This window comes from Mugil cephalus, chromosome 16, assembly GCF_022458985.1.
Source record: "Mugil cephalus isolate CIBA_MC_2020 chromosome 16, CIBA_Mcephalus_1.1, whole genome shotgun sequence".
Lineage (NCBI taxonomy): Eukaryota > Metazoa > Chordata > Actinopteri > Mugiliformes > Mugilidae > Mugil > Mugil cephalus.
In genome coordinates, this window is record NC_061785.1 from 13,477,980 (window position 1) to 13,503,129 (window position 25,150).

Below are 25,150 nucleotides of genomic sequence, written 5' to 3' on the forward strand. Positions count from 1 at the left end.
CTCTCTCAGTCATATCCACTCTGAGTTGGGCTGCCTCTCATATCTCTCCTCAGTGCACACTTGCAAACCCTCGCACACTCTGAGACACACGCACAGAGACACACACAGAGAGACACGCACCCGGCGGCCGAGCGGAGTTTAAGGGCAAAGAAGTCAATATTTGACCAGACCAGACTGTAAAGGGAAGAAGAAGCACGAGACAGAAGAGAGAAATTGGAAGTCTTTTTGTACCTTTTTACTTTTTTCCCCCCAACACATCTGGATACAAAGTTGCCTCGAGCTCCCGAAGCGAAAAAGGAAATAGTTTTTTCTTATTATTGTTATTTGTTTGCTGGACTTTTGGACTTGGACTGGGCGTGAGCACAGTAAGAGGTCTGTTTGATCAGTAATCTCCGCCATGAATTTCCTAATGGCTCCATTGTTTTCAGTGCCCTTCACTTTGAGCAGGATCTCCAAATCCTTACAGCTTTGGAAGTTTTATTTTTCTGCTAGGTGGTGTGACTGTGCGGTGAATTGCCGTAAAGTGCGTGACTTCACGTGTTTTAGAACCGCGTGCAGGTGTGAAGAATTTAGTTTAGTGGTTGTTTTTGTCCTGAATCTAGCTTTAATTGACTAACCTGGCTGCTCTTTCTGCATGATTGCCCGAATCAAAGCGCGCAATGCTGGGGAAAGTTGCTGTGTCACTACCAACTGTTATATAGAGATACATTCTTTGTTTATACAGGCACATTTTTGCAGATATTTAATACACAATATTGAATCTACAGAACTGCTGTATTGGTTGGTTGGCAATAGTTGCATTAGTTTGTGCTTTTTAGGGTTTTTAAGTCTTTAGCGGTCGTTCGTTTTACTCATAAAGGTCCCCACACGTGAGACCCCCAAACCTGTTACAAAACACCTTGCTGATGATGTCACAGCAGGGTCACATCCACACCCAGTGGAGGTATGTTCACCTGGCAGGCATGTTGTTGTCTGTGGAGAAACAACTGTAGCTTTGAACTCTGGGAAACATCCCCTCTGGTCTCCAGCAACGGTCCCACTTAGACCAGCACGACTGACTCAGTTCTATTTTCTGTCTCCTGGAAGCTGTAATTTGTGTCTCCCAGTTTATTGTTAGCGGCCTAAACGCCTGTGCGTCTTTTTGGTTTATTTCGAGAAGGAGCAAAGTGCTTGTATAACCACGTTTGAAAAGTAGCTTCTTTTTTTTTTTCTTCCCTCACCCACCCCGGGCAGTGATTGATGTGACACCCTTTGCCATAATCTCGCCCCCGCATGCACACACCTGTAGCCAGCTCAAGTTCACAAATGGGCGCTAAAGGTGTCTTTCCCATGTGTTCCCGGGCCGTGTTTTTAACTTGGACGGGTCGTTCTCGCGCCTCGCGGAGAAATTCCTTGTCGGAGTTGTAAATCTTCTCGTCCACAAATCACCATCTTTTTCCCCACTCAGATCGCGGCTGCCTACCGAGACAATTACCGAGACATTTCATGCCACACAGTGCCCTTTGTTCACCCGCCACCTCCCATATTTAGCTGAGATTTTGTGGCTCCCCTTCTATCAGAATGCGTCCCATCCAAGATTCCAGTATGAAATTATAAGGTGATCTTATCGTGAAGAGTCTACGCAGCATGGAAATCTCCCCTCCCAACTTGTGTCAGTTCTTTCCTGTCATGATCCCACTATTGTGCCTAAAATATTAAAACTGAATTAAAGGCATACTATGTCCAGCTACGACGACAAATATTAAAATCCAAAGTGAAATACCGCTACAATGGATGGTACATTGTTCTCAAATTGTTGGGTGATCACATTCAAAATTATTCCAAAGCAACATCCCGATTAAGCAATATTGTCCATCACGGAAGTCAGAAGTTTTTTTTCCAGGTAGTTCCAGAGAAATTGGTTCATTGGAAATCCCCTTTACCGGCATCAATACGATGTGTAGCAACACGTTCTCAGATATCTCAAAGCCTGAGCGCCTTCTTGGCACATGGCTAAGTACAAGTAGAGGAAATAAAAACAAACTTTATCGGTATCAGGAATGTGGATTAAATAGTCACTTTAAAACCACGTGTAGGTAACTAAATATGTCTATATTCACGTCTAGAAATAAAGTTAGCCTATTACTTTTTTGAACCACAGTAAGTGGTTGTCTCATTCTTTTAGTTTTCTGAGTCTAAGCTTTGACCAAATGAGAGTAAAACTCAAATTACACCTTAGTCTGCAGACATATCCCGAGGGTCTGGTAACCTGTTTTCTGGCTTCTTTCCCTAAAACAGTGGATTTTATTTTTAAATCTGGCTTTGTGTGTTTTTGTTTGCATTGCAGGAAGGAGAGATGGGGAGATGGACATGGTTACATCTCTCGGTGGGTCTCTGGCTTCTAGCCGTCATGTTGACCTGCTGCTGCGCCGAAGGTAACAAAGACGTTTTGTATTTAATTGACAGTAAATCAAAGGGTTGTTCCTTACCAGTTACTCGCTTGAGAAAGCAATTTGATGCGTAAGCACAGGATGAAGAAATGTCTGTGAAGGTTCTCAGTCATCCAGGTCATGGTAATCCAAAAAAAAGCGTTGAATAAGGTCAGCTGGACTTGTAGAATTTCTTGAAGACGTTTCGCCACTCATCCGAGTAGCTTCTTCAGTTCTGATGAACTAGTGGGAAATTGAGGTTTAAATAGGAAAAACTCTGTGGGTAGCACCCACCAGAAACTTGCTTGACCAGAAACTGGGGTCACTAATTACCATAATGGCTGATACTTACCTGTCCTTGAATGGGGGGAACTGTGTGCCTAGGCTAACTTACCCTATGAATGGAGCTCTAACGAGGCTATTGTCCATGGGAACCGGGAGGCTCAATGTGTGAATGTTGTTGAAACTTCTTGGGGACAGAAGTCAAAACTGAATTATAAATAGTTGGTAAATTAAATCTCAGTCCACCTCCTCTGTTTAGAGAAGGTTTCTCCATTTTGACATAGATGGCTTCCTTAACTCCTCTCTCAAACCATCTGTCCTCTCTGGCCAGGACTTTGACGTTGTTATCCTCAAAGGAGTGTCCTTTGTCCTTCAGGTGGAGGTGGACTGCTGAGTCGTTTCCTGATGAGCTGGCTCTCCTGTGTTGGGCCATGCGCTTGTGTATGGGTTGTTTGGTTTCCCCAATGTACAGGTCTGTACATTCCTCGCTACACTGAACCGCGTACACTACATTGCTCTGTTTCTGTCTAGGTGTTTTGTCCTTGGGGTGGACCAGTTTCTGTCTTAGGGTGTCTCCAGGTTTGAAATAAACTGGGATGCAGTGTTTACCAAAAATTCTCCTTAGTTTCTCTGATACCCCAGCTATGTAGGGGATGGTGATGTTCTTCCTTCTGTTTTGTTCCTCTTCCCTGTCCTTCCTGGGATATCTTTTTGAGCCTTTGACAAAGGCCCAGTTGGGATATCCGCATGTCTTGAGGGTTTATTTAATGTGTTCCTCCTTGTCTTGCCATCCGTCTGGTGGACAGTCGTGCTCGTGCTGGAGGGTTCTGATGACTCCCAACCCTCCAGCACCGAGCACAGACTGTCCCCACCAGACAGGATGGCAAGGACAAGGAGGGAACACACATTAAACAAACCCTCAAGACATGCGGATATCCCAACTGGGCCTTTGTCAAAGGCTCAAAAAGATATCCCAGGAAGGACAGGGAAGAGGAACAAAACAGAAGGAAGAACATCACCATCCCCTACATAGCTGGGGTATCAGAGAAACTAAGGAGAATTTTTGGTAAACACCGCATCCCAGTTTATTTCAAACCTGGAGACACCCTAAGACAGAAACTGGTCCACCCCAAGGACAAAACACCTAGACAGAAACAGAGCAATGTAGTGTACGCGGTTCAGTGTAGTGAGGAATGTACAGACCTGTACATTGGGGAAACCAAACAACCCATACACAAGCGCATGGCCCAACACAGGAGAGCCAGCTCATCAGGAAACGACTCAGCAGTCCACCTCCACCTGAAGGACAAAGGACACTCCTTTGAGGATAACAACGTAAAAGTCCTGGCCAGAGAGGACAGATGGTTTGAGAGAGGAGTTAAGGAAGCCATCTATGTCAAAATGGAGAAACCTTCTCTAAACAGAGGAGGTGGACTGAGATTTAATTTACCAACTATTTATAATTCAGTTTTGACTTCTGTCCCCAAGAAGTTTCAACAACATTCACACATTGAGCCTCCCGGTTCCCATGGACAATAGCCTCGTTAGAGCTCTATTCATAGGGTAAGTTAGCCTAGGCACACAGTTCCCCCATTCAAGGACAGGTAAGTATCAGCCATTATGGTAATTAGTGACCCCAGTTTCTGGTCAAGCAAGTTTCTGGTGGGTGCTACCCACAGAGTTTTTCCTATTTAAACCTCAATTTCCCACTAGTTCATCAGAACTGAAGAAGCTACTCAGATGAGTGGCGAAACGTCTTCAAGAAATTCTACAAGTCCAGCTGACCTTATTCAACGCTTTTTTGGGGAACAGGATGAAGAAAGTTCAGTTAACCCACATTTTAGACCAGGGGTCTTCAACATTTTTCAGGCCAAGGACCTAAAACTGATGGAGAGGTCAAGTAAGGACCCCCTACCTACTATATGTGTTCTATACTAAACTCGGCCTAGTGCTATTTATAAATATAAATTATTATTATAATCGCAGGGACCTGACAGAGTCAACGTGTGTTACCGGCCTTGTGATTGACTCAGCAGTGATAGGGGCTAGGACTAGTGTGGCGCTCTGCGTGAAGCAGTGCGCTGTTGTGGCAGCTCCTGTTTCGCTGAATGAGAAAAATAGCAAAAAAAAAAAAAAAACGTCTAATCAACCAAAGATTTTGCAACCCCCCCTGCAGTACCTTAGTGGACCCCCTAGGGGTCGTGGACCCCCTGTTGAAGACCCACGATTTAGACAGTGTATGGCTCCCCTATAATAAAATGAAACAGGCTGCAGAGTATGACTGTTAGGCTTTCATCATGCGCAACAGGAGAAGGTAAGATGTGCCAAAATCTGCTCAGTGTTACCGCTGGTATTCTAGCTATGCTTCATGGGTTTAATTCTCTCTTTATTATCCCTTCATGACTCTGACTCCTCTTGACACTGTTCCCTCACTGTTTCCCTCTGCCATGCCCCAACAGAGAACTACTGCTTCGCTGCCAGGTCCAAAACCTGCTCAGATTGTGTGCAGGCTGGGAAAGGCTGCGCATACTGCTCCGATGAGGTGAGAGCACAAAACTGCAGGAATGTAAAGGGGTTTATTCAGTTAGGGGCGTACTTCGTTTCAGATTATTTAAACTGTACATGGTTTGTGAAATGCACTAACAAATGAAATTCCGTGTCCATTCAGAACTTCAGCGGCCACCGATGTGACCTGTACGAGAATATAGTCGCCCATGGCTGCAGTTCTGCTGGCATCATTACATATAGTAGCGCCATGCTGATAGAGAGAGTGAGTCTTCATCCCTCTCGTTTCTCTTCCAATCAGTTCTTTCAACTCAGAGAGTGACAAATCTTAACTTTCTCTGGTGCTTTCTCTTCGTTTACTCTTGTCGTTGCTCAGAAAGAGAAAATTAACGTGGGGCTTCAGCAGTCTCAGGTGACGCCGCAGCAGATGAGCATGACTTTTCTACCGGGGGAGGAGAAACTGGTGGACGTGGAGGTGTTCGCTCCCACCAAAGGCCCTCTGGATCTTTATATTCTTATGGACTTCTCAAACTCGATGGCTGACGATTTGGACAACTTGAAGAGAATGGGCAAAGAACTGGGTGAGCACATTTCCGACAGCGATGTGTCGTAACGACTGCAAGTCATGATGCTAAAGGTGAATGTGTTTTTCTTGTAGCTTCACTGGTGGAGAAGCTGTCAGATGACTACACCATTGGATTTGGAAAGTTTGTGGACAAAGTGGTCGAGCCCCAGACCGATATGAGACCATCCAAGTAAGAGGGACAACGTGGCACGCTGAAGAAAGTTATACACATACTCAACATACTGTGTTCAACATGCACTTACCATTTGTTCTTTCTCTTTCATCCATCTCCCTTCTTAGGCTTAAGCAGCCGTGGCCCAACAGCGATCCTCCCTTCTCTTTCAAAAACGTCATCAAGCTGACAAATGACTTGGATTTCTTCAACAGCGAGCTCCAGGATGAGAAAATATCTGGCAACCTGGATGCTCCTGAAGGAGGGTTTGATGCCATGTTGCAGGCCGCAGTGTGTGGGGTTGGTACAAATATAAAAGAGATACCGCTCTGCCTAAATTAGGTTTGAAAAAAAAAATAATAGGTGCAGTAGTGTGCATAAAACTCCCATTTAAACTATCACCCATAACTCTCTCAACAAAGGAAATCTAAAACTTAAAACTAAATCTTTTATCCTCTGCACTTGAATCAGTGCAATAGACCCCTTCACGTCACTGCGAGGTCACAGTGTTAGCTGGAGGCAGAACAGATTAAAAGAAAAGAAAGGATTGGACACTCAGATTAATATGTAATGCATCATCAGTTTCAGTTTGGAAACGTTATGGAATAGAATAAACCGTGACTGAAAGTACGTTAAGTTAATTATTATTTCGATGATTCTTGTTACATGTTCATGCTAATGCTATTCGCTAGGTAACACAACATTAGTGTTTCATGGGTGTCCAGTCAGAAGCTGCATTTACTACGTGACCCTCCACAGTGGTTCCACTCTCTTCTTGTAACATCTTTGTTGGAGAGGCTTCACTTGATAAAGACAGGCCAGACTTCATCCCCTCTGTGTCCTCCTTTGGTCAAATCGTCCATCCAGTGAGTGAGAGTGTAGGTGTCGGTGAATAAAGTCCCATCAGAGTCAGAGTCAACTTTTTAAAATAACACTCACGGTCTCGACGAGTGAGTGTATTAGTATATTCTCTAAAATATACGTTTTCCTTGTCCATTCGTGCCAAAACAGTCTATTGAAATATGCTAACCACCGTTTAGAGGCTATAGTGTTTGAGATGTGTTGCATCCAGTTAAGCCCCGCCCCGCAAAAAATGTGACGTTTACAAACCGTGAACGGGTCTCTATCATCAGTACCTTAGCTAATGTTAGCATGCTACAGATATACATTGCTACCTTTACATTTTTCCAAAGCTGAGGAATGTTGAGGAGGTTGGCGGTCATAGTGACTCATTACGTTGTATTTAATCGGGTGTAGGTCACATTTTATAATAACATCAAGCATTAAATATGTTGTGCATTGGTGGACTCATGGTGATTCAAACCCTACTGTCAACGTTTTCATTCCACTCTAAGTAGCTTTAACCCCTAAAGAGTGACAGTGTAATATATTCTTAGACTCCTTAGTAACTAGCTGTCAATTAAAGATGAGCCTTCAGGCGTAGAAAGCTTTCCACCAATGTACACAACTTTGTGCCCCCAAGTGCATGATAAATTATAAATTGCAGTTTTATTAACTTTGTGAATGAAAGGAAATTCAGCATGCTAGTACAGTATGCAGTCTCTTTTGTCCTCATTGACTCATTTAGTCTCTTTTCCCATTTTACTTGTACGCTAGGATAAGATCGGCTGGCGCAGCCTTAGCACGCACCTCCTGGTTTTCTCCACCGAGTCAGCCTTCCACTACGAGGCTGATGGTGCCAATGTGCTATCGGGAATCCTGCCTCGCAACGATGAGCTTTGTCATCTGGACATTAACAACGGTTACACAATGGATACAAAGCAGGATTACCCTTCAGTGCCCACACTGGTCCGTCTGCTGGGAAAACACAACATCATCCCGATCTTTGCTGTCACCAACCACTCCTTCACGTACTACCAGGTTTGTGGACTTTAGATCTTCACCTTGAAGTCATCCTCTAGAAATATGTTATTTTTTTCTGATTTTGGTGTAACCCTCTGTCAGAAACTCAAAGAGTATTTCCCCATCGCTGAGGTTGGTCTGCTGCAAGAAGACTCATCCAACATCCTACAAGTCATGGAGACTGCCTTTGAGGTAAAAGCTTACACGTGCTGGTACTTTAGAGACACTTAAGGCAAGTGGATCAAATCTCAGTGCACTGATCTTTTCTTTTGCCCTTGTCAGAGTATCCGTTCTAAGATGAGCATCCGTGCAGAGGACAAACCCAAGGCTTTTGAGGCTCAGTTCTTACACACCAGCGGAAAAGTTGCAGATTATGGGAACTTTAATTTCAAGCCTGGAGCTATTGTAGGTGGCAAAACGAGATGGAAACAAATGTTTTTACACTTACGCAATGTAACTGGTCATTGGTACGTCCACTGAAGTGACAGAAATGTATGTCAACTCTCTCTGTATGTGTGCGTTCATCAGGGCAAGTTCAAGATGCGACTGAAAGCCCAGCGCATGATTGGTGAAGAGCCTGTCTGTTCGAGGAATCCAGATGAAAAACAGGGGTTGATTAGAGTCAAACCTACGACCTTCAACACTGCCGTCAACGTAAACGCCACAGTTCTGTGTCCAACCTGTGACTGTGAGAAGGTTAGATACACGCAACAAAAAGTGAAGTAACTCACTCAAATTTCTTAATGAATTGATTCATCCCTGAGTTATTTTTTTTCTTTTGTTTTTTAATTTTCCAGAATCGCATACCTAATGCAGATAAATGTAATGGCAATGGAGACCTGGTGTGCGGGAAGTGTCAGTGCCATGGCGGCTGGTAAGTCTTTAATGATGTATTTCCCAGAAAGAATAAAAAAAAGGTTTAACCTCTTCAAGAGGGGGTTCGCGACCCCTAGGGGGTACGTTGAGGTACTGCATGGGGGTTTGCAAAATCTGTGGTTGATTAGACATGTTTTATATATATTAATTTTCCCCATAAATTATTTTTCTTTTTAAAAATACACATTAACAAGAATCCAACATATTTTAGTTCAACCCTCTCTCATTCAGCACACCTTTTCACACAGAGCGCCACATTAGACCTGTCAATCTAAGCCTCCTGTACACAGTAGGCCCCCCCCCATTGCTCCTGAGCCAATCACAAGGCCACATATTACACGCTGACTCTGTCAGGTTCACTGCAATTGGCCGAGAGTCTATTCAGTCCCCAGTTGAAATCCATATACATAAACGCATATATATATATATGTTTATGTTTACGTAGTTGCACATTTGAAATAAAGAAAAAGATGAATATTTGAACCAGTGTATTATTTTTAAAAGCTTAATATTGAATGCAAAATGCAGATTATAATCTATATTTATAAATAGCACTAGGCTGAGTTTAATTTAGAACACATATAGTGGGCAGGGGGTTAATCTCTCGGTCAGTTTGGGGGTGGCCCAAAAACCGTTGAAGACCTCTGACCTATGTGAACAGTTTTTACTCCTCTGGGTTTAATTAAGTCTTTGCTATTCTATCTACTCTTCTCCTCCAGGCTGGGTACTTTCTGTAACTGCTCAGCAAGCGCTTCAGCTCTGGACACCAACCTGTGCAAAGCTCCAGGCATTGCCGAGCCTTGCTCAGGCCGTGGAGACTGTCTGGCGTGTGGAACCTGTGTGTGCTTCAACCCGGATCAGTTTGAAGGACCCTACTGTCAGTACGACAAGACCCAGTGTCAGAGATATGGAGGTTTCCTCTGCAATGGTACGCCAGAGTGTGTGTTCATGTGGTACCTATAGCCTTCTGTATATACTCTACATTTAGCACTTTTCTGACTCGACTTTACCACTGTATTGTGTTAAATTTCTATTCACAGCTGCTAATAAATCGTGAAGCTTGAAGATCTTCCATCCTTTTTCACTCAGTGACATATCCTATTATTCCTTCCCGTCACATCTCAAGGGTAAACTGTTCAATCTTGCTCTTTCGTTTGTCAGACCGCGGCTCTTGCGTTATGGGAAAGTGTTCGTGTACTGAAGGCTGGGAGGGGAGTGCCTGCGAGTGTCCCAAGAGCAACCAGACCTGTCTCGACAGCAAGGGGGTGAGTAGAGCCAACAGTGCTTGTTGTAGATTAAGTTAGAATTTTACCCAACACGCGGTCCGTGCCTGACAATATCTTTATGTGAGCTAGGGTGTCTGCAACGGGCGAGGGAAATGTGTGTGCGGCCGCTGTGAATGTCCGAACTCTGGTCTTGAGATGACATCAGGATGTGAGCCAAATTTCCAGGTGTGTACATATATATATAATCTAATATTTGTACTGATGCCTCTGTCTGTGCAGCCTTAGCTGACCTTCCTTGATGTTTGTGTCCTGGCTAGGCCCAGTTAGGTGTGTGTGAAGCCACAAGGAGCTGTGTCCAGTGTAAAGCCTGGAAGACGGGAGAAAAGAAAGGAGAGGAGTGTGAAAAGTGCCCCTTCGACATTGTCTTGGTGGACGAACTGAAGAAACGTAAGAACGCATGAAAGGGGCAAAATGAACTGCTTCTGGCTTCTTTTTCTGGAGGACGTGACGTTTCAAAAACAGTTAGCTTACCCCATGCGCGTGTGTCCGCTTTCAGCCGAGGAAGTGTTCGACTCGTGCAGTTTCCGCGACGAGGACGACGACTGTACGTACCACTACACTGTCGAAAACTCCAAAGCTACAACAGGGAAAGACTTGGAGGTTCAGGTGCTCAAAGAGAAAGGTGAGAGCTGCAGGTTGCACATATGCGCCGTGGTTTTGTGGCGACGGCTGTTTTTATTTTTATTTTATTTTTTTTTTAATTAAATTACTTTCCTGTTGAAGTTTTGTCCTTTTAAAGTCATTCTTTCTGAACTGAGCTGCAGCATTCAAGGTCTGTGCGTGACAGATTTCTCAGTCACGATCTAACAACTGGGAAAATGGGTCTTTTTATTAGAAACTAAATTTAAAGAGGATGAACCTACTTAGAAATGATAATAGCTTGTTTTTGGAAGAATGAGCTCTAAACTTGTTTAGATGCATGTTTTTTTCTCCTTAATCTGTAGTTTATTTGGGTATGCATATTCAAAGACAATATCAAATCTTTGTGAAACCAAGTTTTCAGGATCAAATGGCAAATACGAGTGAAAGAAACGATAAGTTCACCCAAATTTGAAAAAGAAATGTTGTGTGTTTCTAACCCTATTTGCTTTCCGTGATGCCCTTTCAGATTGTCCCCCTGCTAGCCTCCTGTGGTTGCTGCCTTTCATCTTGTTCCTCTTGCTACTGTTGGCACTTCTGCTGCTCTGCTGCTGGAAATACTGCGCCTGCTGCGCATCCTGCCTTCAGGTATGAAAAGAGGTCACATTTGGACCCACAAATGACAGATATTTCAGTCATGGATGTTTGTAGGTAATGACTTCTGTCTTTTCCTGACACAGAGATGCCTTGGCTTCCTACCTTGCTGTGCGGGAGGTAACACACGTCATATTATCATATTACATGTGACAGCATTGCTTTAAATCCTTCATCCTCCCACCTTCGTCACCTTAAATGTGAGTCATCTCATGTTGTGTACTCTCCAGGTCGCGTGGTTGGCTTCAAGGAGGATGAGTACTTGCTACGTCACCCTCTGGTCACCTCAGACCATCTGGACACACCGATGGTGAGGACTGGCCCACCCAAAGGAACAGACCTGGTGCACTGGAAGGTCACAGATAACGTGCACCGTGGAATCAATCAGACCCAGGCTCTGATAAAGCCAAACCCAAAAGAGACCAGTGAGTGCTGAATTGTTTTATACGCAGATTTCTGTATACAGTACTGATGTGAGCCTTTTAAATTAATAAGTTGTTGTTATTTCCTTTAACATTGTTTTCCCTCTCATCATTTGCAGTCCCCTTCCCGGTCTCCCTCCGCCTAAACACCTTGTTCTCTGAAAGCCTTTCTCGTCCTGAATCCAGAGATGCTGAACGACTCCGTGGTGAAGTGGTTGAAAATGTGAGTGTGCTTTTGTTTCTGGGGGGCATGTATAAGGGTGTGGACCATGACAGTGTTACTAAGTGCTGTATTTGTTCTTGCTTTCAGCTAAATGCAGTGTACAAGCAGATCCCTGGGGCACAGAAGGTACAAAAGACCACATTCAGGTAGGTTACCACACCGAAATCATAACATTTTCTTTGTCCTGGTAATAAAAGCGGTAAATGAAATGTCTGTTTTTGCACAAATTTACTGATGTTTCACTTCTTGCAGAATGCAAAGAAATGCCGGAAAAAGGTAAAATTCTGACTGAATACAAGACACCAGAGTTGGTTTTCTTGTTCGGTTCATGCATTTACTAACTTTTGTGAGCTTCCTGTGCTATTCAGGCAGGACTACACCATTGTGGACACCGTTTTGGCAGCCCCTCGCAGCGCTTACCCTGATATCATTAAATTGACTGAGAAGAACGTGCAGTCCGGAAACTTCAATGGCCTCAAAGTGGTGCCAGGCTACTATACTGTGGCTTCAGACAGAGGTGTGTGATAGCCAAATGTGTTCGTGTGTGTGTGTGTGCGTGTGTGCGTTTTCACTTTGTAGAGGTTAAGCTAATGCTTTTGCCTTCTCTCTAATTAAATCTGCAGAGGCTGAAGGTCTCATTGAGTTTCAAGAAGGTGTGGAGACAGTAGATGTTCATGTGCCACTCTTTGTCAAGGAAGAGGATGATGCCAAAAAACAGTTAAGGGTGGAGGCCATTGATGTGCCCCTGGGCATTGCAACGATCGGAAAGCCTTCGGTTGATATCACCATCATCAAAGAAAAAGGTGAGACGTCTCAGATTTTATAAGTTTTTCGATTCTTTGACCAGTCAGTGACATGGATCACACCAATCTGGGAACTCGAATATTTGGTAAAGTCAAATTTCTTGCCCATGTATTTGCATGTTTAAATAATAATGCGTAACATGTATATAGAGATACACACTTGTTCGCTGTGGTTTGGTCTCGACCCACACAGTACACTTGACAGCTGCTACTGCTGTTATAATACATGACGTACTGCAGCTGTATATGCTCCTTAACTAGCTTAGCCACCTGTCAGCTAATCCATATCTGTAACTTGCCACCATGGCCTTCACCAAAAAAAAGCAAAACACCAAGTCGACCAGGAAACCCGGCAATTCAAACCAGACTGGACTGATCGGTTCAGAGATTTAAAAGAACAAACACTTGCAAAGAGAGAACAGAAACAGCAGTACTTAACTTTAAATAATATAATAATTCAAGAATAAATAAAGAAAAAATGTATTGTTTTCCAAGGATATCTAATAATGTGTTGTGTTTTTGAGTTATATACGCTCATATTTCATAAGTGACATCTTCCATCTGTCTCTGTCTTGGCTCTTGTGTAATAGTTGTCTCTTAGGACATGGTCATCTTTGCCTCAGGCTCCTCCTTTCTTGCTGTTTGCCACCTGATGCAGGGCCGAAAAAAAACCCTGCCCTACAGGCAGACAGAAAGTTTAAAACATCTGCAAGGCACACTTACTGATTCCCACCCTTTTCTCCGCAGCCACCAGTGCCTTCTCATTCCTCCAGCCGGCGTACACCTACAGCAGGCAGGATGGAGTGGCCAACATCCCAATCAGTCGAGAGATCTTTGAAGATGGACGCACGCAAGTCACCTACGGCACACGGGATCTCACTGCTAAGGATAAGAAGGTGAGCTGAGTTTTGTAAGGGTTTTTCTGGTGGTTCCCAGTAATTTATGTGTGTACCTTTTTAGGGGGATTTGAGTTTTGGGCATTGTTATTTATAACCTGATTCAAATTGGCAAGTGAACAAGTCTTTCATGGGCTGCAGCTGATAGGTAATGACCAGTTCGGATTGTATTGGTAAACAGTAGTGCCAATAATTATGACCCTGTTTTACTCTAATGTATTTTAGGACTATGTGGGTGTGGAAGCAAACCTGAGCTATGGTCCTGGTGAGACCCAGAAGACAGTTCCTGTCCGTCTGCTGGAGCTGGGTGAGAAAGATGGCCTCCTGGACGGCAAACAGGTCAAGCAGTTTGTCATGGATCTCAGTAACCCACAGCAGGGTGCCAAACTGGGGCGCTACCCAAGAACCACTGTCACTATCACAGACATGCCGGGTGAGTGAGGCATTACTTGCACCCGTTTCTTTATTTTATACTAAACCTAACGTACTGTACTGATCATCCTCATGATTTTTGTTTAACTAGAACCCAGCGTGGTGGCGTTCAAGAAGGACATGCAGAACTTTACGACCTCAGATTCATCTTACGTCATCCCCGTGGTCCGCACTCGCAACTTAGAGAGTCCTGCCACCGTGAAATGGCGTACCAAGAAGGCCCAGCGCTTCGACCTTTCGGGCCCTCTGAAGTTTGGTCCTGGTGAAACAGAGAAGAACATAGTGATTGATCCAACAACCTACCCAAGCCCAATCCAGCCAGAGACCTTCCAGGTGGAGCTGTTTGACCCCAGCAATGCCACTGTTGGGGAGGTGAAGACCACCCATGTCAATGTCACAGGTGAAGAGTCTTCAAGATTTAATGAAATGGCATTTTTATGATGACCAGTAGAGAGATATATTGAGATATACTGTATTTGCTTGTTTTATCCTAACTTCCAGCAGATCCCAGATCTCCAGAAGTGAGCCACATGCAAACGAAGGGCTACATAAGCCCCAAAGCCACCTCCCCCGGTGGTCACCTCCCCCCTCCTTCAAACTTGAGGGCAAAAGCAACTGGACCCAGAAACATCCGTTTGAACTGGAACCCATCATTTGGTAACGCCGCGGGATACAAGGTACATCAAATCAGAAATTCAGAAGCGTCAACATGATCTGATTTCTTTCATTTACATAGTGCAGCATTTCTCAAACCAATGTGAACTTGTTTTAGGTGAAGTACTGGATCTATGGAGACCAAGATAAAGATCCCCACGTCTTAGATGTGAAGACTCCTCAAGCTGAGTTGACCAACCTGTACCCCTGTTGTGACTATGAGATGCGGGTGTGCGCCTACAATGCAATGGGAGATGGCTATGAGACCGATATTGTTTCCTGTCAAACACTGGAGGATGGTAATTATTGAGAATCCAGCAAATTACAATTAAAGGCCTTAAAGCAAAAGTTATGAGAAAACATTTTAGTTTGGCCTCATTAAGAGCAACATAGGTGCAAACATTATATCCAACTTTATTCACAATCCTTAGTACAGTCAGTAGCACTGATAATGTTTAGATTGAGTGGGAAACATCAGATCATGCTCAGCTAGCTGGTGCTTCCATTTGGTGTCCATTTCATTCAGTTGTTCTTTTCTTAGAGCATCGAAGCACAGAGGTTAACAATATTTCATGTTGCATATTAGAAAGCTAACATTGGTTCTGTCTAGCATCACTGTGCTGTTCTATAATAAGAATAACCTTGAACCCTTTTCCTGCAGCGCCTGGTGAACCTGGTCGTCTGGCCTTCAACGTCATTAGTCCAACTGTGACTCAAGTCAGCTGGGCAGAACCTGCTGAGACCAACGGGGACATTACAGCTTATGAGGTCATCTACATACCCATCGATGATGACCTGAGTAAGACGCCTTCCAACAAATGGGAAATACCCTACGTTGAGTATATAGTTGTCATCTCATCCTAATACTCGTTGCTTCTCACAGAGCCAGTAGGAGCTGCAAAGAAAGTGCAGATCGACAACCCTAAGAAACGAATGCTGTTGATTGAGAATCTCCAGACTGCCCAGACCTATCAGTACAAGGTCCGTGCCAAGAACAGTGTGGGTTGGGGCCCCTTCAGAGATGCTTCCATCAACTTGGCATCACAGCCTACGAGACCTCTGTCCAGTAAGTTTGTTTTGAACACGTTCCTTGAATACTGAGCCCCTGTCTCCCGAAAGAGAGATTTATTCCCCTCTGTCTCCTTCTCTTCCTAGTTCCCATCATTCCAGACGTTCCTATCGTGGATGCCGAGGCAGGGGATGAGTATGATGGCTACCTGATGTACAGCAGTGACGTGCTCAAGTCTCCGGCAGGCTCCAAGACACCCAGTGTCTCTGGTGATGGTGGGTACCCAGAGCCAAAACCACTGTTTACTCAAAAAGGCGTACACTCAATCTGCCAGTGCCCGATTATCGTTCCCGATGCGTTTTTTTGGCTCCGGCAAGATGCATGTGCCTGCCAGGCACTGAGAGTGACATGTCACTGTGATATGGATCCAATTATTTCCATCCACGCTCTCAGTGCTCCGGGGCATCTTACTTTGATCCTGTAGCAAGCGTGTTTTTACACAGCGCTGTGGTGTCAAGGGGTGGAGTCTGTGACGTTCTAAGGTCAGCAGTCATTCAACATGTTAGACTCCCGCTAAGATCGTCATCGCCTTATCTCTTTTCCCCGCTCTCTTTCGATATTCAGATGTGAAATGCTTGAAAAGGTGGACATAGATATCCTTCCCCACTGTCAGCAGTGACATTCGGGAAAAGCTGTGACTCTCACAAATGGCATAATTGTCACGGTTGTGCCTTTTTTTTTTTCTTTTTTTTATCACTTCCATCTGGCAGGCGTTTTTCCTGAAGACTACGCCCCGGCAAGCGGCAGCAATAATACGCTTCCAATGCTTTACGATCACTAACCGCAGGGTCTGCCCTCCATAAATCTGCTGTCACTCTTCTCCCATTTTACAGTCTCACTCTTATTAGTTTGTTTGACGACGCAGCAATATAAAGTATTATAGAGTACACACCGTATATCATATAATCCTTTGAATGTGTTCCAGTCTTTTTGTACAGTAATGTTTAGTGACACAAGCACTTCTTCCTTACAAATCTGTCCCTCGCCTGTTGGCTTCGCCCCCGTGACCACGAAAACCAAGGCTGGAAATTTGTCAAGTTGGTGGGGTCCAGCCTGGATCTGCGCCAGGTGTCATGGAAAAAGCGAGTGGACATCATCCCCAGTCGGCACAGCACAGACACAGAGATGAGCTCAGATGATGCCCCCCAACCCAGCTACTCCCAAACGCCCTTGCCAGGTGAAGAACCCTCCCATCAGACCCACAGATAGACAGACAGACAAGCATGCCAGCTGTAATGCACGTCCAGTCATGATCCCAGCAAAGGCAACAACGTTTCCCTTCGTGATTTGAATCCGTTCAGAAATCACTTGCCTTAACATTCAGTCAGTCAGTTCTGGTCTTCGGTCCTTGTCCTCTCTGCTTGGCACCTATCCCATCTTTCCTCCGAACACCTACCCACAGAGGAGCACCGACATCAACTGCCCACCTCCAGTTGATGATCGGGGGAAGGCTTTTCCAGGTGCCCAGCCTCTGTCTGTTCGCTCTACGTCCCACTGTGGACCTGAAGGCTGCTTTTTCGGATGCGTGCGAAGGCTTAGCATCGTCGCGCGGAAATGTCGGACTCTCAATTAAATGCGGTCTCATTTCTACAGGGCAGTCTCAAGGATGACACTTTTTTCTCGCGGCTGCATTTGCTTCCATCTTGAGATGTGTCGTTTGAGAAGCGGCACGCCCCACGAAGCTGCGTTATCAGATGCTCCACAAGAGGGAGCAGTTCGAACAGTATTGATGTCGCTGCACATGCCGCAGATAGAAAGAAATGAAAAAGTGTGGCTTAAATATCACAAATGTTGATCTGCAGGTTTGTAAAAAAAAAAATCCAAATAGAAAATCTCAATATTAGGATGTCAGGTTGTGGTGGGTCCCAGGAGATGAATCATCATGATTTTTCATATAAGGCCATATTGAGGTTTGTATTCCTATCACCTTGAAAAGATATCAGTGGCATCCAAATGTTTTTCATCTGGCAGGCCCGGATTTCAGGTTCAAGTTAATCAGAGAAACATTGGTGCTAATTTTGAATGTGCAGCGTGCTAAAATGTTGACCTACAGTGAAGAACACACAAAACATCTCTTCTTGTAGACATGCTACTGTGCTAACATTAGCATTTAATTTCATTTTCCATTTGACAGTTTGCAAAAACACATCCAATAAAATGTACAAACATGAGACAAATGGGCTTAAACTGTGAATTATCTGGACACACAGACACACTTTTGCAGGTAAACACCAGAAATATTTTACGAAGCAGTTACAAACAGAGAACCTGCGGTTAAAAAGTCTCTCTTTGGCTAAAACGGCAGATGGCAAAAACTAGAACAGAAGCTGCTGCTGCTGCTTCCTCTCTGCAGACAGTCTGAGGCTGGTTTCGGGTGCTTCACATCAAACGCACTGTGCCGTTCTATATCAGCGTAACAATGAACGGTGGCTAACCGTGACAACAATCCTTTCTCTCGTGTGTTTCACAGATTCCATGACCAACGGCAGGTGGGACCAGAACTTCCTTTTCCCGGGGGGCTCGGGAACACGCAACTTGTCGACGTCATCCTCTCCTATGTCCACCCTGGGCTCCAACTACAGAGGGGGGGGCGGCTCCTTCACCACCGAAACCTCCACCACCTACATGTCTGGACCAGGTAATGTGGACTCTGGTGTGTGAGAAAGCCCAGAAGGATCAAGACATCCATCGCGCATCTTTAATCTTAATCTGCGTGTCTTCTTGCAGGAGGCTCCCGTAGGCAGGACATGATCGGCGGCGGAGTCTACACATCTGACGTCATCATGAGGAAGCGTTCGGAGAACCGAGGTTACACGGACGAAAACATCCGGGACTCCATCGTCATGGGAGATATGTCGGGCACGTTCACAAATATTGGTTAGTGTCTGCGAAGCTTTGAGTTCAGTCCAGAGTCAGCGTAAAAAGGGAGTATTTCTGACTGTCTGGACAAAAGAAAATGTGACTTTGGAGTGGGGGTATTTATGACGCCTTGGCAGGTAAACTGCAAGCGCATGAGGCCGATGGCTTGGTCATCTGTTAGCAGGGTTGGGGGCTGTTGGCTGCACAGCAATCTTATCCACATTTGCAGGAGCTATGCTGACTATCGCTGTTTCTCCCTCCCCTTGTTTCTTCTACTCCTTCTTATTTTTTTTTCATCTCTATTTTATTCTCTTCCCTACTTGCCCTCCTCCCCCCTCCCCCTTATTATGCTGTTTCCATCATTTTCTATGCCTCCCTACCTTCATCATCCCGGCATCCTCCTCCTTTGCCCCCCCTCCTGCTCAATGGGCCGCCAGGTGGTTTTGGCTACAGTGGGATGCAGAGCAGCTCTCAGAGCCAGTTCAGCTACAGCCTCGCTCAGGGTTCGAGGGCCAGGACCAGCTCTTCTGACGTCAATGAGGCCTTATATAACCTGGACAGGGTGCTCCATGGTAAGTCTGACGCATGCGAGCGTGAATGCGCCGGATGCTGGGTGCGACGCGTAAGGCACCCCACGTCGTCGTCTTAATTGGCGCTTCTCTGGTTGTCTGATGCTTTTGTCTTTCTCTGGATCTGGTCACACTTGCTTTTTGGGGTGTTTTAGCAACTTCAGAACCTGCAAAACTCTCTTCGACTCACGGCATTTAGAAAAGGAACAGGGAGAAAAGGAGCTGGTGGAGGCCAAACCCAAATGAGACAGAATTATGAACATAGAGGGGTTTGTGGCCAGAACCATGACTCTAAATCAATGCCAGTGCCGGTTCTGAGTGACTCATCTCTGCGAACAGGCTTTGCTAATCTGTCTTTGCCAAAGCAATTTTGTGAGGTTATCACATTCTGCTTTCCTGTGAGGGCAAATCATTCTCTGAGGATAGCAGTATAGCAGAGTCTTTAAAAAAACTGCCTCGCGGTGTTAACAAATGTAGACGTCCAACCTAGTATTTCCCTCTCATTCAGATTAACTCTTCTTTTTCATCCCCATAGTCTGATTTTGAACAAAACGTGTCAGTTTCTTCGTTAACCTTTCTCTTCGCCGTCCCTTCAGATGCACGCATCACCCCCGGCATCCCCGACACTCCCACCCGGCTGGTGTTTTCTGCTCTGGGACCTACCGCCCTCAAAGTCAGCTGGCAGGAGCCTCATTGCGAGAAAGACATCCTGGGCTACTGCGTCCTATACCAGCAGATCAACGGAGGTAAAGACAAAGCGTCTGCCCCCTGCTGCATCAGTCTTCACGCTGGCATGTGACATTAACTGTGACATGTGATAAGACATGCATGCGTCAGTCTGCGGAGGCACTCGGCATTTTCCTTGCATTAATTAAACACCAGCGCGCGTTGCATTCGATTAGGATGCAAATCGCCTCCAGACTGATCCCTCTGCGCTTCTCGCTCAGTTGTGGTTCAAGCAGATCTTTCAGCATTTATTAATCTGACCGACAGCTTCCTCCCCCCCCGTAGGTGAGATGAAGCGTGTCAACGTGACGAACCCGGCGGAGAACGCCGTGATCATCCAGGACCTGCTGCCCAACCACTCCTACGTATTTAAGGTGAAGGCCCAGAGCCAGGAGGGCTGGGGTCCAGAGAGAGAGGGAGTCATCACCATCGAGTCGGCTGTCGACCCCATGAGCCCCCTCAGCCCCATGCCAGGTGCTGATTCTGTTCGTTCTTTCGTCAAACCCACACACGCGGTGACGATCATGCTTTAATGCAGAAGAGCAACGCTTCCCTTCTCATTCTGTTTCCTGCCCCCTCCAGGTTCACCGTTCACTCTGAGCACTCCCAGCGCCCCAGGCCCTCTGGTGTTCACGGCCCTGAGCCCTGATTCTCTGCAGCTCAGCTGGGACAAGCCTCGCAAACCCAACGGAGAAATCCTGGGCTACGTAGTCACCTGCGAACAGATGCACGGTGGAGGTGAATGAACCATCTGTCTTTTTAAGCCAAAATAAAGTTCCCAGCTTGTGTCGTTTCCTGACCCCCCGCGTGCCGTTTGTTCCAGGCGACGTGCGATCCTTCGAGGTGAACGGCGACAGCTCCGAGACCAGCCTGACCGTCCCGGACCTGACCGAGAACGTTCCTTACAAGTTCAAGGTTCAGGCTCGAACCACACAGGGCTTTGGCCCTGAGAGGGAGGGTATCATCACCATCGAGTCGCAGGACGGAAGTAAGATGAGGCCTACTGGAAAACTGACTTTTGATTTGAATGAAACAGGCACCTCCTCAACAGTAGCTGGGTTTACATGAGGCCAAGAAGCCCAAACCGAGTGAAAATGCTCCATATAAGCAGCTCAACTGGAACAAACTAAACAGAATGAAACTTCATTCGGTTTCACAGGGGTAGAATATTCCTTTCCCCAAACCGATCAAAAGTCATGTAAATGAATGAATGAATGAGTGAAAGAACTAGACATCATCGCACGCTGAGGTGGCAGAAAAAATAGAAATATTGAACTGTTTTAAAAGGTCTTTAGACCGAAGGACCGATGGAAAACCTTGAAGACCGGCTACTGTAAGGCTAAACAACACAAAAGCAAATGCGGATGTGACCCCACAAACTTTCTGAATCAAGCTGTTGCTTTCATAATAAAAGTGTAAAAACAATAGTAACTACTGCTGATTAGACGAGAGGCCTTGGGATGTTTTCATGGATCTGCACATGTCACACATCTGTAAAACGGCTGCTCCGATTAAAAGCAGAGGCACATGTAAACATGAATAGATCACTGAAAAGCAGGATTTTTTTTTAGGCCAGAGGCCAGATAACTGAAAATGCATGGATATAAATTATCCGAATGGTGGCACTAGATGAGCAATCTAAAGGAAGATGGTTTACACCCTGAGGAATAGGGCTATAGGACAGAGTTTCATTTTTATTTGTCCTGTGAAGTATTGAAGATTCTGAGGGACATGAACTTGCTCAGTATTTTTCATTACAGTTTGAGTTACATTAAAGTAAAGTTGCTCTTCTTTGTGTCAGTATTTTGAGAAATCAACTTGGAAGACGGTGCTTAAAATTCAAGGGATCAGCAAAAAAGATTCATTCTTTCAGGATCAATAATGCCGGCAACATCAAGGCCACTGCTCTTCGTTCTATTTAAGTCACACGGAAAACTCAACCGGTCATTACAAAGTTCATTCTGATCAGTTACTGTTGAGGTTTCTCGATTCACATCAGATCGTCTCGTGTTTCGCCACCTACCTGCTAGTCCTTCATCTCTGTCCTTCTGCCCCCTGTAGGTGCTTTGTCTCAGTACACCAACCAGTCCCTGTCGAGGAGGGATGTTTTCCACATGCCGACGGAAATCAGCTCACGAACCAACGTCTCCCACACCATGGTCGGCGACCCCTCCTTTTTCTCAGGTGCAAACATTAGTTCGTTTCGTTCCACGCGCTCCTCCCCAAAAGTCGCCGCCGCGGCGCTAACGTGTTGTGCTTCCTCTCTCTCTCTGACAGACGGGATGATGATGACCACGCAGCACACAGAGACCAGCGGCATGGTGACCCGTCAGATCACCAAGGAAGTGGTTCAGAGGAGTGTCATGGGAGGGACCACCGTCACAAAGAAGATGTTTTACGAATCTTAAGATCTTATTTAACGAGTTAGCATCCGCAGGCCCGACGTGACGAGCAATCACACCCAAGGATCTCTTTTAAAAAGAGTACTGAATGTTTGTCTTTTCATAAATAGATGGAAATGAGGTCGTTCTCTCGTGTCTGTTACACACTGCAGCCTTTTTGAGCACGTGGCTTCAGATTCTGATCTGATTCGGATCTGCTAACACACAACGGGGCTTTAAACCAAGGGCCGTAATCTGGCTGCTGTTCGGTAATCCAAAAGTGACTCTTCTCTTCACCTGCTTGTTTGATGTGTTTGGATCATTTCAGGTTAAACTCGCCACATTTTAACCCGCATTTTGACTGAAAACTCTCATGCATTTGTCTCCGGAGGCTTTAAATGGTCGTGGATGCTCTGATTAACTTGGTTGGTGTCCTATGCTGTGTGATCAAAGTGTCCATGTGGTGTATTTGGGACTTTTGTTCATAGGTTTGTATTATATTAAAGAGTGATAATGTTTTTTTGTTTTTTTCAAGCATATTTAATACTTTTTAAGACTTTAGCAAACTGATACTGAACTAAATATAGAGGTCGTTTGCATTTGTGCCTTGATTTCCTGCTGATAAGAAAAAAGTCCACAATACATGATCAAAACCTGTTAATGGTAAACTTGACTTTCACATGATGGTGTTTTTCTCTTTACTTTGTAAGGTCCATTCACATTTGAACAGAGGAGAGGTGGTGTGCAAAGACGGAAAGATTGTACTTGCTTCTTAATGAAAGTCCTGCTGTATTCTGCCTTCACATTAAGTCCATAATATTTTTAGAAAACATATTTTAAGAGAACACTTTTAAGCGATAAACAGGAGTGGACGAACCATTTCACCAGGAACCACATTCGCGTAATTTTCATCGACATGTACCACGTACTTTTACTTTTTTTTTTTTGCTTCTTTTCATTTCAGTTTTTTTTTGTACAACACATCTATTGCACTTAATAAAGATTATAAAATAAAAAGGGAATGCACTGTACTGTGTGTAATTTAAACGATCTAACCACTAAAGACAAGAAGAGTACTTAACATTAATTTATTGACGTGGGAGAATTTATATTTCACAAAAATACGGTTGCAAAACAAGTTCATGCCTGACAAATGCTCGCAGGAAGCCTGAGACAAAGAATCAAACAGAGCAAGAATCCACTATTGACATGCAGCAGCCCGGTCTGTAATTATTGGCCTGCGTGTGTTATTAAGCTCAGCTCCGCTCTTTGAATGCGCTGAGGAAGTGGCTGCATGGTCACACAGCCGTAAAGAGCGTCTTCATGCTGCAACATTTGTAAAGTTTGTTTTTCCATCTATACGTAATACAAATTGTAATAAAAAACATTTCCCTATCACAGAAGACCCCTTCCTTTGAGGACTCCTGAATGAAACCTTACGGACGGAGCGACAAAAAGCTCTGTGGCTGAAACTAATCTGATATTTGACGTTTTCACCTGACACCATTAAAATATTCACCTTTACAATACAAATACTGTGGGGTCAATATACAACCGCGGGACTTTCGGAGTTTAACGCGGCTAATCGCATTTTGGCTGCTTTCAGGCCTAAAATCAACATGGCCGCATGTCAATCATCACGTGGTGAGAAAATTGAAATTGAAAGTTGTTTATAAATGTATTGTAGTAACACTGTTGACATGCGATGAATCCACACGTGACTCACGCACGACTTTATATTAAATAGCTAAGAAAGAGGAGGAAGAACGTACCTTGGACCAGGTCACGTGATTTAAATTTAACACAACTTCCTTGAATGTGTAATGTCACGTGTTTGTAACGGGTAACTTAGTTGAAAGCGGTTTCTCGGACACAGATAATAAGCTCCTGAATGAGCTCCTTTTATTACTGTTGAGCTAACTAGAAGGTGGTTGTTATTAATTTTGTTATCTAATTTTAGTGATATATAGTCTTATTAATAAGAGATTATTTGCCCATAATAAATAATTATGGATGTGGAGAAAAAAAAGGAACATAAAAACATTTATGCAAGCTATATCCCATGGACTTCAAGAGTCCCTCAGTTATATATTGACCCTGTGTGTCTCCATGAAGGCAGAGTAACAGAAAGAGTAACGCAGATTAACGGCGGTTCTTGTTCTTGATCCCAGGAGGCACCTCACAGAAAGACTTTTTTAAGTCCAGGACCGGCACACACAACTCAGACTGACTAGGATAAAAGCACACGCTCCGTGGGCTGCTGAGGACCAGGACCAGGACTGAGGGGCGAAGCGGTTTCAGTTCCAGAGGCAGGGCCCGGGGCAGAGGCACGGCTGTCTCGCGTTCGCGGGCCTGATCACCAGGTCTTTGACCACCTCCACAGTCCCAAACACGGGGTACAGTTCCTCCGTGAACCTCTCGTTGTAGGTGTACAGGTGTGAGCGCTTCTCCGCGTCGTAGAAGGACAACTGGCCCTCCTCATAGTCCAGATACACCCCGACTTTCCTGGGCACCGGGCTCTGGGGCAAAGGGGTGGCAGGCACCGTCAGGGCCTTCAGATCCGTGCCCCTCTCCAGACGGAGGGTAAGGTATCCCGTTTCAGTGTTGAGCGAGCGGTAGCCCTGCCTCACGGCGGACGCCGCGGCCACGCCCAGCCGCCAGTCCCGCTCGCCCACCTCCACCTCCCAGTAGTGGCGCCCGGAGGCGTGGCCCTCCCGGCCCGCCGCGCACCACCAGCCGTCGAAGCGCCGCTGGCTCCGCGGGACGTCGCAGCGCTCCAGGCCGCACCGCATGCGCTTCTCGTCGCCGGAGATGAGCAGGTCTGGGTTGGCGGATTCCGGGTCCAGGCTGACGTCCTCTGTGGGGGGGGTTAGGGCGTGAGAGTTAGGAACGGCACAATTTGATGAAGAGCATGAAAAAAAAAATA

The 25,150-nt window shown here is 45.3% G+C and overlaps 2 protein-coding genes across 6 annotated transcripts in view; one reads left to right on the plus strand and one right to left on the minus strand.

Annotated features, from left to right (window-relative positions):
- Nucleotides 1-23,246, plus strand: itgb4 (integrin, beta 4). Of its 4 annotated transcripts, none has more exons than XM_047609259.1 (42): nucleotides 2-372; nucleotides 2,327-2,414; nucleotides 5,150-5,232; nucleotides 5,359-5,460; nucleotides 5,572-5,776; nucleotides 5,854-5,950; nucleotides 6,061-6,232; nucleotides 7,550-7,813; nucleotides 7,898-7,987; nucleotides 8,078-8,200; nucleotides 8,324-8,491; nucleotides 8,593-8,669; nucleotides 9,391-9,599; nucleotides 9,833-9,936; nucleotides 10,027-10,122; nucleotides 10,215-10,344; nucleotides 10,454-10,579; nucleotides 11,066-11,184; nucleotides 11,277-11,310; nucleotides 11,421-11,615; nucleotides 11,732-11,835; nucleotides 11,923-11,981; nucleotides 12,088-12,111; nucleotides 12,204-12,352; nucleotides 12,459-12,638; nucleotides 13,386-13,534; nucleotides 13,760-13,967; nucleotides 14,058-14,366; nucleotides 14,468-14,643; nucleotides 14,739-14,919; nucleotides 15,282-15,419; nucleotides 15,504-15,686; nucleotides 15,776-15,904; nucleotides 18,160-18,327; nucleotides 18,417-18,566; nucleotides 18,986-19,120; nucleotides 19,714-19,863; nucleotides 20,129-20,317; nucleotides 20,426-20,581; nucleotides 20,667-20,831; nucleotides 21,905-22,027; nucleotides 22,121-23,246. In XM_047609259.1, exons 2-42 carry the CDS (start codon nucleotides 2,336-2,338, stop codon nucleotides 22,249-22,251), a joined length of 5,829 nt encoding a protein of 1,942 aa, XP_047465215.1. In that variant the 5' UTR covers nucleotides 2-372; nucleotides 2,327-2,335; the 3' UTR covers nucleotides 22,252-23,246. The 4 variants fall into 4 exon arrangements, with proteins under 4 accessions (XP_047465217.1, XP_047465218.1, XP_047465215.1 ...); XM_047609260.1 differs by having other exon boundaries at nucleotides 14,471-14,643; XM_047609261.1 differs by lacking the exon at nucleotides 18,986-19,120 and having other exon boundaries at nucleotides 1-372.
- Nucleotides 22,718-25,150, minus strand: part of zgc:194990 (uncharacterized protein LOC568410 homolog) — a 6,742-nt gene continuing 4,309 nt past the window's right edge. For both annotated transcript variants that reach the window (XM_047609269.1, XM_047609268.1), the window contains exon 10: nucleotides 22,718-25,081. In XM_047609269.1, coding sequence (XP_047465225.1) covers nucleotides 24,522-25,081 — 560 coding nt within the window. In that variant the 3' untranslated portion in view covers nucleotides 22,718-24,521. The remainder of the gene's footprint in view (nucleotides 25,082-25,150) is intronic.